At 45.5% G+C, this 13395-nt stretch overlaps 1 protein-coding gene across 2 annotated transcripts in view; it reads left to right on the top strand.

The window, feature by feature from the left end:
• RAPGEF5 (Rap guanine nucleotide exchange factor 5) overlaps positions 1-13395 on the top strand; it is a 223277-nt gene that overhangs the window by 143536 nt on the left and 66346 nt on the right. For both annotated transcript variants that reach the window (XM_004743361.3, XM_013051672.2), the window contains exons 10-11: positions 7186-7301; positions 7748-7836. In XM_004743361.3, coding sequence (XP_004743418.2) covers positions 7186-7301; positions 7748-7836 — 205 coding nt within the window. The remainder of the gene's footprint in view (positions 1-7185; positions 7302-7747; positions 7837-13395) is intronic.

The following is a 13395-nucleotide window of genomic DNA, read 5'->3' as shown; positions in this document are numbered from 1 at the left end:
GGGGTGTTCCTAGAGGCAGCAGTTCTTAAAGTGAACCTTGTGGGGTGAATAAAGGTTAGACCAAGAAGGTCGAGAGATGAAAGGAGTCATAATAAGTTATTGGCTGTATGTCTTAGTCATTCGGGCTGCTCTCACAAAACACCACAGACTAAGTGGCTTATAAACAACAATAATTTATTTGTCACAGTTGTGGAGGCTAGAAGTCTAAGATCAAGGCACTGTCAGATTCAGCATTTGCTGACAGGTTGCTTTCTGGTTCGCAGACAGCCATCATTTCACTGGGTCCTCACAAGGTAGGAGAGGTGAGGGAATGTTCTGGGCACTAGCCCCATTCATGAGGGTTCCACCCTTATGACCTAACCACCTCCCAAAGGCTCACCTCCAGACACTGTCACACTAGGAGTCAGGATTCAGCCTAGGAATTTCGGTGGGGGAGGGGCACATTCAGTCCATAGAAAATGCCTTCTTATAAGTAAGTTAGCATCTTCAGATACTGTTTTCATGAGCTTGAGGGAAAACAGCATTGCAGTTTGTGCGACTTCTTGATCGCCACAGCATCACGCCACATGAGTCTTTGCATTTTCCATTTGAAAGGTTCTCTAGTGCTGCCCCTTTCAGGCTGGTTTGGTGATGAGCACAAGGCCGTGTGAGTTGCTGAAGATCCTGGTTGGGGCCAAGCAGGAGGGGGAGGATAGAGGATACAAAATAAACATCTTGGCCAGTTCACAGTTTAGCCCACATTTTGACCTGTTCATATCCACTCCCTTTTTATATCCCCTAGACCAAGGGGCAGTACTGTTTAGTGAATGCCTTCCTGATGCTGTCCTGCTTACATGGCTTCTTATATATTAGTTGCATAGGAGCTTGGTTTCGTAGATGGAATAAATAATTATAACACTAAAGTTCAAAGCACAGTTAGCTCTTATGATGAGCACTGTAATAGGAAAGTGACAAAATGGAGGGTGAGGGAAGCCTTGCAGTGAGAATAACCTTTGAGCCCTGCAACATGGAATTCTGCCTTTTTGAGGCAATTCACTCCCTCTCTTGCTTGTTCATTAATTGGTATGTACAGTAAACCTTTATCAAGTGAATATCATGTGCCCTGAGCTGTGTGTTAGAGAGATAGAAGGCACAGTCCCTCCTCTCAAGATGGCGTCATTTAGTGGAGAACACCGAGAGCAAATGAATAGAGGTCACTGTGATGGGTGTCGTGATCAGGTTCTTTGGGCATCTCGTCTGAATGGAAGGTGTTAGTGGCAGGACTTGGAAAGCAGTTTTCTTAGGTGAGATGATAAGTAAAAGTTCCATCATATGGAATGGTTTGCACTTCTTGGTATTCATAGACTTCAGTGAGTCTGACGAGTCTGGACTTTACCTAGAAAAATGTGCTTACACATAAAAATTTTAGATACTTTCAGAGGGTTCTCTGAATCCCTAAAGCCCCTCCATGAACCCCCAGTTAAGCACTCTTGTAAGAGTTTATGCTCATAGAGCAGCAGGGACACGATGCCATAGAGAATATAGATGGCTGCTTTATGTGAGTATTTGGAGAGGAATGTTTTCCATTATCTGTGATAATGGAAAAATCAAACAAGTAGTTGTGACAACTCCACGAGGCCTGAGAAATCCCTTAGTAATCACTTTTTTTGCTAGTGCTGGTGAGAAGTGAAAATATAAATACAGTCAGAAACTTGGTTCGGGATAATACAAATTAAGACCTGCTCAACTGTGAGCATCGATTCTTCACCTTATTTTTTGAAAATCCATAGTTTTATTATTAGGTATTTTCACCCTAAAAATAAAAGTCTTTCATGTGAATAAATGAAAGAAAAGAAGTTTGATTTAGAAGTACAAAAGCTGATCATGATCACTGAAGTTAATCTAAAGTAAGTCAAAGGTACTGGTTCTGTATAATTCATTCAGAATTGACAGTCAAGATAGCAGTATAGCCAGAAAAAGGAAATAAATAAGAGCTGCCTACCCAAAAAATGGCACAAAGACGAGGAACAGGGTGAATTTGAAAGCCTGCCTCTGTCTTCCTGGCCCTGATGGGCTCTCTTCAGTGGTCCTTTGATTCTGTGACCCATCAACCTTTCCCTGTTGGCATTTATTGCCCCCACCACACACACACCATTTCAGCTGAGGACACCTGTTTTGGTTTTGCATTTCCCCTCCTTCCCACCTCCCCATTTATCCTAAATCACATCCCATAGGCAAAGCTGGGAAGACTCCATCTGGTCCAGCTTTCAGTGTTTCTCCTTCTTCCCTTCAGGAGCTTAGGGAAAGAACTGCTTTCTGCAGATCTGGAGGCTCATGTATGTTTTGGGAAGAGATGGGAATTTTCACTGACATGTAAAAAGCAGGGCTGAACACCCTAGGCAAGGGCATGGAGGAGTGTGGTTCCTTCGGGAATACACCCTGTGCCCCTCATCACCTACCATACCATGGTCACACCTGCAGAAGCCGCTTCTCTCCCGAGGCCCGTGCTCCCTGCTCAGGTCATCTTTCCTTCCCTCCAGATGCTGTTCTGCTTGCTGCAGAAGCTTTATTATCTATCTCTGACTTTATCATCCTTTGAGCCCCGTTTCCCGCAGTCACTTTCAGAAACATCCCTTTGTGTGACTTTCTCATCACCCTAACAAGGAAATGCTGTGTGTGTGTGTGTGTGTGTGTGTGTGTGTGTGTTGTTGACTCCAGTGACCACCATTTCCATGCCCCTCCATACCAGTGCCAAGGCAGCATCCTCTAACTGTTGTCAGTGTCCTCTAGCCAGAGGTCCCCCGGGACACACCTGTAGTTGGACAAGCTGGGTCTGCTGCCCGTTGCTGAGGGGAAGACCTCACACTTTGGGGAGCCATGGAACCGATCAGAATGAGAGGTGCTAGGACAAAGGACCCCTGGGACTTGGGTTTGTGTCCAGTGATTAGGGGGAGGGTTTAAAGAGGCAGGGCTTTGCTGTCAGGAAATGGGGTAACTCTGACTCGCTGTAATGAGTCTTACCGGCGGGGAAGGCAGACCAGAGCAAAACTGAAATGCAGTTGGGAAAGCAGCAGCAGCTGCTCATTACCTGGGCTTTTTGGTATCTTCTGGCTTGGCCAACATTCGTGCTTCGTCTGTGTTCAGGTGTGATTACCGTGTGGCTGTGTGTCTCTCTTGTTCCATTGCGATCACAGATTGGCCTTTCTGATGCTGACTTTCCGCACAGTTGCTGATGCTCCCAGGACAAGCCCAGCCTAGCAGTGGGGGCCAGGCCAGCTTGCGAGTGCCAGGGGCTTCACCAGTCCAAACTGTTCCACTTAACGTATTTGCCTTCTTGGTCTAAGCTTGTGCCTGCTTCCTCGTCCACCCCCTGCCAGCCCCCTTAGCTCCTGTGGGGCCTCAGCCCCTCCATGTTGTCCCAGTTTCTCAACAACTTCTCAGCTCACTGCTTTCCCTAGCCAGACAGACCCTGTGTGGTGAGGAGCGACGTTCCTTGGTATGCGGACAGCCACCCAGAAGCCCTCCCCTTGTCACCTCCTGTGGTTGCCTTTGCCAGCCCCTTCTTCTGGGTGGGCCCCATCAGACACTGTTCCCCTCTAAGGTTTGTGAGCCCTTCAGCAGAAAGACATACAACCATCAGTGTGTGTTTCTGCCCTCAGCAGTCCACAGAGCTGCCTAGCAATGCTCTTTTTCATAACTTGTTTATCCCCTGTTGTACCCCTAGAAGCCGTGTGTTCACCATCTTCACCCCGAACCCCCTCCTTCCAGAAGGTCATCTCAATCCCCCCTCTACTAAGAAGGCAGAGCCATCTCATAGCCTCTACTGTGGCTTCCTTATTTTCCCTACTTTATTTTTTTCTAAGTCTCCACCCATCCTCCTTCCCTTGAACCTCTCTGAGGGAAAGAAATGTTCATCCTTGTCTAGCCTGCCCTCTCCATTTTGTTCCCGACCTTGTCCCCTCTTCTCAGTAGCTGCCTTCCCCAGCCCTACAACCCCTGCAATGTGACCCCTTCCCTTCACAATGCAATTCCAGAAAGTGGTTTTCTCTGTCTGTGGACTCCCTCCCCGTTCAGTCACACCTTAGCCGTTCTCTTCACACCCCCGGACCAAAGGGAGCTCATCATCTCTTTTTCTTAAACTTAATCTCTGTAAACACTACAGCAACAGACTAGCATTTTCCTTGAATCTCTTGAGACTCTCCCCTCTAGATTCTCCTGACCCATCTTGGTTTTACTTCTTCATCATCCCAAGACTCTGACCCTCTACCTATTCCCCAACTTCCTGTGGGTTTTTTCCTTCCCCTATACCCATCTTTGTAGTTTCCTTTCTCTCCTGTTTCCTCCTAACAATCTCAGCCATTCCCAAAACTTGAATAATTGACAAATTTTTCTCTGCCCTGGTCCTCTGTGAGAAGCCGAGTTCATTATTTCTAACTGCCTGCTGTGTATCTATAGCATGATAGATTATCGGTACTAAACTGTCACTTATCTGAAACTAAATTCATCAGTCTTGCCAGAACCAGAGTCTCTGTATGTTTTTGTCCCATTTCATGGCATTCCCATCTCTGTCACACAGTCATCTTAACCCTCATATCCCATGGGTTCTGCCTTTGCATTGTCTCTCCCATTTGGCCTCATCTGAGGGTGCCTGCCGAGTTGCAGTTATGTTGTTAGGGAGCCTATTAACTTGTTAGTTAAGGGCAATGGACTTGTCTTACTCTGCTTGTCACTCGGTGTCCAGCTCAGTACCTCTTTATCCATGGACACCATCACTGGTTGTTGAGTGAACGACTATAAATTAAGCATTTTAATGCTTTGCTTGCTCTTCATGAACTATTTGTCATTGAACAATTTTCCATCATGAGAGCTCTAAATACTTTCATTCTTCACCAAGCAAGCACCAGCACAAAGTTTCATGCTCAGAACCCCAACCATGGTACTTCTGCTCTTTTTCAGGAAGAGCAATTAGGTGAGTGTGTGTGGGTCGTGAAGCACTCACCTGACCTTCCTTGTTGAAAGACAGAATACCTAGGACTATTATAATTTCATGGCATTTTTAGATCACTTACATCTCCCTTTATACATCGATTTTTCTGCTTTTTCTTTTCTTTATTTTTTAACAGGTTTTCAAAATGGAAATGATCACTATGACATAAGATGCTATTGATAGTACATCAATATGATTCAGCTGTTTCCCTGCCCAGCAGAGTGTGGCTGCTGTCTGCACAGCCTTGTAATACATATTAGTTACACAGACATTAGGGAAACCCTTCCCATCCATATGTATGTGCGTGGCCCATGGAAGTTAATAACGCCATATATCACGTGCATGTAGAATGTAAAATGTACTTCACAATGACAGCAGGCGCATAGAAAATGAATATTGGCTTACGATGAGAGGAAAACCAGGGAAGGATTTTTGTCCTTTCAAATCCACTGTTGAGTGAATTATTCGTTTCTGTGTCTCAGTATCCCAGACCCACATTCTGCCTTTTTTTTTTTTTTTTTTTGGTCAATATACGCCCCTCTCTCCAGCCACCTTATTTCACTTCAACTACACAGATAACAAAAGGACCCCTTTGGAGAAATGAAAGATAGCAATTACACATTGGTATTCATGTTACAGGAGTCACACTGCCGTCCTCAGGGAGTTGAACAATGAATATCCAACATTAATTGCCACAGTAACTGAGCATCTGACCTTGCTGAAATGTAATACACCAGTTTTACATAGTAAAATTATTTGCCACTAAAAGATTTTTTAAATTATCATAAAATTACATTGTTGTTTCGAGTGACTAATAATTTTTATTTTTGTCTCTACATTTTCTTGGGAGTCAGGACATCAGCAGTTGCAAGCATAATTTTATCACCAATTTGGTTGACAATTATGGAAAGATTAGTCCCTTTGTATTCTTAGTAAAGATGGATAAAATACATGGACATCCCTGGTAGATCTATGGAACTGATTAAGAATGTACAATGGACGTAGTACATTTTACCCATTGAGGAGAATAATACTCTTTTTTTTTTTCTTTAATATTTGCACCTAATTATCAGTTGGATTTTCTGCCTGTGGCAGAAACATGCTAGGACCTCTGGGGCATGTTTCCCTTTTGAAAGAACTGATACCATTTTTAAGGTGAAGCCTACCTAGTGTCAACTTTTCTTGCCTTCATCTTTTGCCCAAATTCTCAGACATATAGAAGCTAGCTTTTCTTACTTGCATTTCACAGGTTTCCCCGCCCCCTCCCCCCGGGGCTACCTTACCCTTCCTGGGTGTCACACACTGGTAGAATTTCACACTCTATCCTCTGGAAGTGTTCATCACTCAGGGTCAGCCTCCACACTGCTGGGTCAGCAGTGAGCTGGACTCCAACAGAGCTACGTCAGCGGGCCACACTAGCTCTGGGCCGTGGAAGCTGTGTGTGCAGAAATGAATGATTGTTCAGCCTGCTCTCCTTTTTAAAAGAGACTGAGGTGAAGAAAGTCAGTGCACTCACCCACGACATGCGAATTTCAGCCCGGATGAGATTCTAACTAGAGATCCATTTTTGCTTGTATTCTGGCAAAACTGGGATAGGATAAATTTGAAGTCCATCTTCTGTCTGGGGGGGTGGGGGTTGGGAAGAATGAACTGAGTGATAGAATGGGTAGCTTTTTGCCCACCTTCTAAAGTCCGGCTATGAAGAATACTTAATATGGCTTGCTCATTGTTTTAGTGTTTTAAATGATTTATGACTTTCCAGTTTTAATACAGTGAATATTTAATAAGCATTAACAAGATAAGAGAGAATACATATGCAATGAGCATGTTGTGTCTTTTGAAACTTTGAGCTTTGGATGCCTTGATTCAAATCACTCAAGTAGTTTAAATGCAAGCTCTCCGAATCCCAGCCCCTCTTTATTTATTTCTTCCCATTTCCTTGACAGTATTTATGTCTTCCTAATACTTGTCTGTGCCTGTAGAATCTGAGCCCAGACACTCTACCATCAAAGAGAGATTCTTGCCCTGACTCCTCCTTTTTTTCAGGATCTTTGAAGAAATCCTGGTGGACAGCGACTTGAGAAAACGTGGCTTCAGTTTGGCCCCTGTTGGAGGGGCTGGAGTTTGTTTGGTTTTGTTCTTGTGTTTGTTGGCGGGTTTGTCTAATTTTCTCTCCCCTTTGTGTCCTGTCCGCTGCCCCCTGCCCCCCACGAGAGCAGGATGACGAAGTGGCAACCGTTGAGGTGAAGGAGCAGGAGCGGAACGTCCTCGTGCTGAAGAGGGTGCAGAGCTGCAGCCCGGCCCCCCCAGCCGGCGGCGCCGAGCGGGATTGGAGGTGAGTTGGCCCCGCGGCGCGCGCCCCGCTCTCCTCGGCCCTGCCCGCCTCCCCTTCTCTCGCTCCGTCCCCCTCGCTCCCGCTGCCTGGCGGCCCTCCCTCCCCCCTCTTCTCTCCGCCTCTCGAGCGTTCTAGCTGACTGCAGAGCTCTTGGCAGCCAGATGGACTCAGTTCCCGGCGAAAGGACAGACATGGCAAGATCTTTGCGCTCTTAGGGGATGCCTTTGTTGGTAGCCGTTCACAATGGGCAGCTCCCGGCTGAGGGTTTTGGACCCTCAGCTAGAGAGGAAGGAATCCGCCGCGCTCTCGGACCGAGAGCTGCCCCTGCCTACCTTCGATGTGCCTTATTTCAAATACATTGACGAGGAGGACGAGGACGATGAATGGAGCAGCCGCTCGCAGTCTTCCACCGAGGATGACTCGGTGGACTCTCTGCTCTCTGACAGATACGTGGTCGTGTCCGGGACCCCTGAGAAGATACTGGAGCACCTTCTGAATGACTTGCACCTGGAAGAAGTCCAGGACAAAGAAACAGGTAAGGGCAGCGGGTGTCTCCAGCTTCCAGACCCACCGCGGCGCCCGCTCTTGTCAGTTCGCATAGGGGCAAGGCTCCCGCAGCAGCCCAAACCGGCACGGGCAGAAAGAGCGGTTTGCTCTGTGCACCTCCCCGCTTGGCCTCGTGCTGTTTTGTTGCAATCCAGTAAATGGACACATGGAGACCCACGCAGTTGCCTGGGAAGTCGCAGTACAAAGAAAGCCGTAGGAAGGCAGATGTTCTTGTGTCTTTGGCAGTTTTTACCAAATCTCACCTAAAGGCAGTTGGCAAGAGGTTAGCGTTATAATAGCCAGTGTTCTCTGGGAAGAAATACAAGGGAGGAGCATTCACCTGGCCTGTGGGAAGCCTTGAGCTGAGGGGAGCAGCCTCCCTGCGGAAATGTCAACAATTAATGCAACTACTCAGCAACTGTCAGGGTAGCAGCAACTTCTTCCTTTTTCCAGGTGGTTTACAAACTGCTCAGAGCAAGCTCGGCTGTGCAGAATATCCTACTCGTAGCTTTGCAGACCAGAAACTATAATTCACTGAAGTCTTACTGATCAGACTTCTTGTCCTTTCTAGCTAATCTGGGAGCCAAGTACCCATTTAACTTTGTCACCCTTGCACTTTGGGAAACAGTACCATTGCGTGTACAGAACACCCTAACTATGCTTCCTTTATCACCAAAGGGCAAGTACTTACTTCTCTTCACCAGAATTTGTCATTTGTTCCAGCATAGAACAATCATTCCAGTGAATGGGCCTCTGGCTGCAGCCTCGATTCTGTAACTTGATATCCTGACTAAAATGTGCTGTTTGCTGCTATCAGAGCACCTGTGTTCGTGGGTTGAATTCCTACAGAGTAAGACCTTAGGTTTTTTTCCTCATAGGAAGGATTATGAAATGACTGTGTAGGTGGGAGCAAGTTTCCTTGGGTCCCGGTAGGTTTTTGTCTGAATCTAATTGATATCTGACTCTAAATTGCATTTTAAGGACGTGAAGAGAAACGAAGTTGTGTGAAATATGTAGATGGGCTAAAAAAAAAAAAAAAAAAGAAGGAAAATGACTCATTTCCATATCCTACAGTAATGTTATACTTTTTTTTAAGGGTTTTTTTTTTTTAAAGATTTTATTTATTTATTTGACAGACAGAGATTACAAGTAGGCAGAGAGGCAGGCAGAGAGAGAGAGAGAGAGGAGGAAGCAGGCTCCCTGCTGAGCAGAGAGCCCGATGCGGGGGCTTGATCCCAGGACCCTGGGATCATGACCTGAGCTGAAGGCAGAGGCTTTAACCCACTGAGCCACCCACGTGCCCCAGTAATGTCATACTTTGATCTCAAAAATCAAATAGATACTTTATTTTGTACAAGTTGGGGTGGGGGAAATCAGTAGCTATCATTTATACACAGCCTAAAAGAAAAACATTCTCATGGCGTTTGCTGGGTTGTTTTTGTATGTCTTGTTGGTTAGTATTTCATGCATTTGAGCACTATTCCCATATTCTGCTTCATCAGATATAATCATCATGGAACCAGGCATCATTTTCCATGTACTGATTACCAGGCTGCTTTACACAGGTGGTTTGGACTAGATTACAGGCAAATAAATAATCTGCTGCAAAGGGGACACCTTTCAATGTGGATAGATGTTTCGGGGGATTAAATGCTTGCTTCTTCTTAACAGCACCACAGTTCTGGTCTGTGATGTGAGACTCTGTCTAGATCATGTGAGTAAGTATAAAAATTATTAAAGCCAGTATTAGGCCTAACTTGATTTCTTCTTTTCTTTGTAATTGTTGGTGGTTTTTTGAGAAAGATGGCCTAATGCCCATGACAGGTTCCCACTATCTATCTAACACTGGGAATGAAAAGTCTCTCGGATGACTGTACTAATGCCAGGAATTGCCTGCTGCTGGAAACAGTGTTGTGCACGGTGTCTAGTGACTGTTAGACCTTGCCTGGGACCACATATGTCACTCTAGCCCAGTGCCCAGCAAAGCAAAGCAGCCCAGAGCTCAGTGGTTTGCCCTCAGCAGGGCAGGAGGAGGCCTCTTGGGGTCAGCCTCCCTCATTCCTACTCATTTCCTCAGAGTTTTCAGAGGGTGCATGAAACTTCGGGTTTTTGTAGTGATACTTGAAAGAAAACATGGTAGCAACTTTCCCTGTGATTAACAGAGAGCTTGAGGAAAAGGAAGAGTCAAATGTAGAGAGAGATTGATGGGTACGTAATAGGGAGGCATAAGTGAAGTCACGTGTGATTCTCCAAAACGTCACATTCCAACACTTGGAGAAGACACAACAGAAAAGCTGCCGTGTGGTTTTTGTTGCCAAAATAAAAAGATATATCATGTATGTAACAGTAAAATGAATTCCTTGGGCACCTTGAGGAAAAGAGGGTTGTTAGTTTGTTCTAGTTTGAATACTAAATGAACCACATATTTAAAGGAATTGAAGGCCCCTTGTTACCAACAGAGGTGAGTTCTCGTTCTTCATTTCGGTCAGGCCAGCAACCCTCATTATAAAAGGCCTATGTGTGCAAGAGCCTAATAGCATCGTATAAACATATGGAAGACAGATGGAGGAAAATGAGACGGGGCCGCAATAAAAGTATAGAGCAGCGTTTTTATGTTCTCAAGCACCCCTTTTAGGGAGCGGGAGCCATATGGGGCTGGCTGGAGCCATCTGGTGGTGGTCCACATGGCCCTGACTACAGTGGGGAAGAAAGGGTACATGGGAGGCTGTAAGTGCTCCCGTGGACCAGTATGAGCCTGTTCTGGGTTGTTACATTCCTGTGCCCACCAGAGGCGAGGGAAAATAATGGAGCAAGAGATGTGAGTCATTTCCCATCTCTTTCCCACAAAAGTCACTTAGTTGTGAAAATGGAAGTACAAGGCCCGATAGAAGAGACCTTCTGTGCTCACAGAGGAGCGTTGAAGTGATGACTCATCAATAGGGACGTGCAAGTGGAAAAACGTTGACTTAATTGAATGCAATAAGAAGGAGAATGCCAGAGCTATTGACATAATGGAATCCTGTTGCCACCTGAATCAAGAAGCGAAAACAACCGTTCCTACGGTATTCTGTCACCAAGTCAAGCTGAGCTTTAAAAACAATAATATTAGAGATGCTTAAGAGCAACCTACTAATGGTTTTCCCAAGTGATTCGATGCACACAACGAATGCCCTGTGTGTTTTCATCATCCCCTGTAGGCATACCTTTCCTCCCTTGTAGGACCTGGCACAAGGAGTCTTTCTAGGAATAGCTGTAGAATGAGTGAATGCATGAAAGAGTGAGTGAGTGATTCTTCATTGTTTCAAATGGAAAAACTATCTGAGTCTGTCTGCTGGTTATCTATGAGCATGGATCGTGATTGAAACAGCTTTCAAAGGTGACCTTTTCTGTCAAGGTTCAGGTTCTGGCTTACACCTTTGGGATGGTAGAGAAAAATCAAGCAGCTCTGTCTTTCATCTTCCCAGATGTAGGGGAGACGTTGTTGAGTACTCCCAGCCCAGGAGAATTACAAAGCAGGCAAGGAGAAAGAAAAACAAGGAGTTGTGAGTAGAGGAGCTGGAGGGAGGGACAAGTGAGTTGCCTCCAGCCAGCCCTGGTCTTCGGGGTCTTCCGGGGGCTCCTGCTCCGATTTAACTCTTCCCGCTCCGCTCCGTGGAAAGGATAGAGTATGTTTTCTTAACCCACTGAGCCACCCAGGCGCCCCTAGAGTATGTTTTCTTTAGGGCTGCTGTTGTTGGGAATAGTAACTTCTGGTTCAAAGCAATGGCAGGAGGGTTAGGGGGATTATGTATTGGATGGATTTCATAGGGGAAAACCTTCTTACTGATTTTTCCCTCTGAAGCCGCGTTATGACAGGTCCATCTTAGGGAGAACCCAGGAGGAAACACATTATCGGCTGGCCTCTTTTCCCCCCATTTTCCTATTCTTTATTCATACTTTCAAAGCAAATGTGCTTAAGGGTGTGGGTTTTTAAGAAAAGCAAATGAAGAAAGAATAGGATAACAGGAATAGGTAAAGCCAAATGGCTCATTCTTATTAAGCTTGACCTGCTTTCTTCAAGGTGTGGCTGGTTTTGATAATCAGGTGGCTGTCCTTCAGCACATTCTGTGGATGGGACTCGGGGTGAAAGCGCCTACTGTGATCACGTGTTACTGGTCGGCTTTCAGCAGCCCCTCATAGGGTGAGCATATCATTGAGAAACTGGGTCCTTTACCCTTGAAACAAGGCAACGACCTCTGTGAATGTACCTGCCTTACATCATAGGGGTGTCTCACTCCATTGGTAGAGTTCAAAGGTTAACCTCGGTTGCCAGCTTACTGGTGGCTTTTCTAGAGTATTACACTTACTGAGGAAAGAAAGGACAGGCACTGGTTTTTATGAACTACTCTGTCTTCTTCCCAGTTAGCACCAAGCCTGTCCTATGTGCTAGGTGCATGTTTCTTGTGAAGAAAAATTAAGAAAGGTTTTTCCCTGGTCATTGGAAAGACAGAAGACAACTTAGGTAAACTTCTACCTTGATCTCTTTGCCTTTTAGGATTTCTAGAAAGATGTTTGGCATTTCTGTCCCAGACTTCCTCTTGTAGGTGGCAAAGACCTCAATGACCATGTAGCAGCTTAGCTTGTGCAAGCTAAACATCATTGAGGCTAGACCCAGAAAATTTTTAAGATGGTGGTAAATCACTCTGTGGTTTTGAGCAACTCAGATGCATCTAAAATTATCTTGTACGTATCTTTTGTTTTTATTTTTATAATGTCCTATAACAAATAGACCAGTGGATCTTACACACTAGGGGCACATGGGGCACTTTTTAAAAATACAATGCCTGGGTCCCACTCTGGAGGTTCATATTCAGTTGACCTGAGATGGGATCTAAGCCTTCTGGGCTTTAAAAGCTCCCAGGTGATGCTCATATGCAGCCAGATGTGAGAGCCACAGAAACAGAACATTGACCTTGTCTCATCTACCTTCCTCCAACTTTTTAAGATTTATTCCAAATTTCTAAGAGTTGCAAATATAGATCTGCCTTGGAGAGTTAGGGGCATCAGTTCCCTTTTCCTCCACCTCCCCTGTATCCCCCACCTCCTCTCCAGGGCTTCATGTCCACTGGTCAGCCTCATCCACTGGTCCCTGCCTCTGTAGCCTGAGTTCACAATTTACACACCTGCACTGGTCCACCCCTTGAAATCATTTTGAAAAGAAACTATCAGAGGAGACAGAGGTACTGGACACACAGCTGTTGAATTTCTCAACTCTTGGAATGAGGAGGGGTGATATATAGTGAACAAAACCCATTTGGATTTTTGCTAGGGTTCTGTCTTGCCATAAAAATCCCTGGGTGGCCCTTGGGTCTCACAGCCAAGACGCCTACTTCTGCAAGAAATCGGACTTTAAGAAAGGAGAAAATTCACATAGCAGAGGAGAAAAGGAATGGAAATAAGATTCTGAGGTCTTGGGTCCCAGATCTGGGCTCCAGTAATAAACCAGCCTGAGACGTTAAGCAAGTCATACAAACAATCTTTGGATTGTCTTTCATCGCTAAAACACCTT

The sequence above is a fragment of the Mustela putorius genome, unplaced genomic scaffold (genome assembly GCF_011764305.1).
Source record: "Mustela putorius furo isolate JIRA1106 unplaced genomic scaffold, ASM1176430v1.1 tig00003845_pilon_pilon_pilon, whole genome shotgun sequence".
Taxonomy (NCBI): Eukaryota; Metazoa; Chordata; class Mammalia; order Carnivora; family Mustelidae; genus Mustela; species Mustela putorius.
The sequence above is the reverse complement of the archived record's forward strand: the minus strand, read 5'-3'. Positions and strand labels throughout refer to the sequence as shown.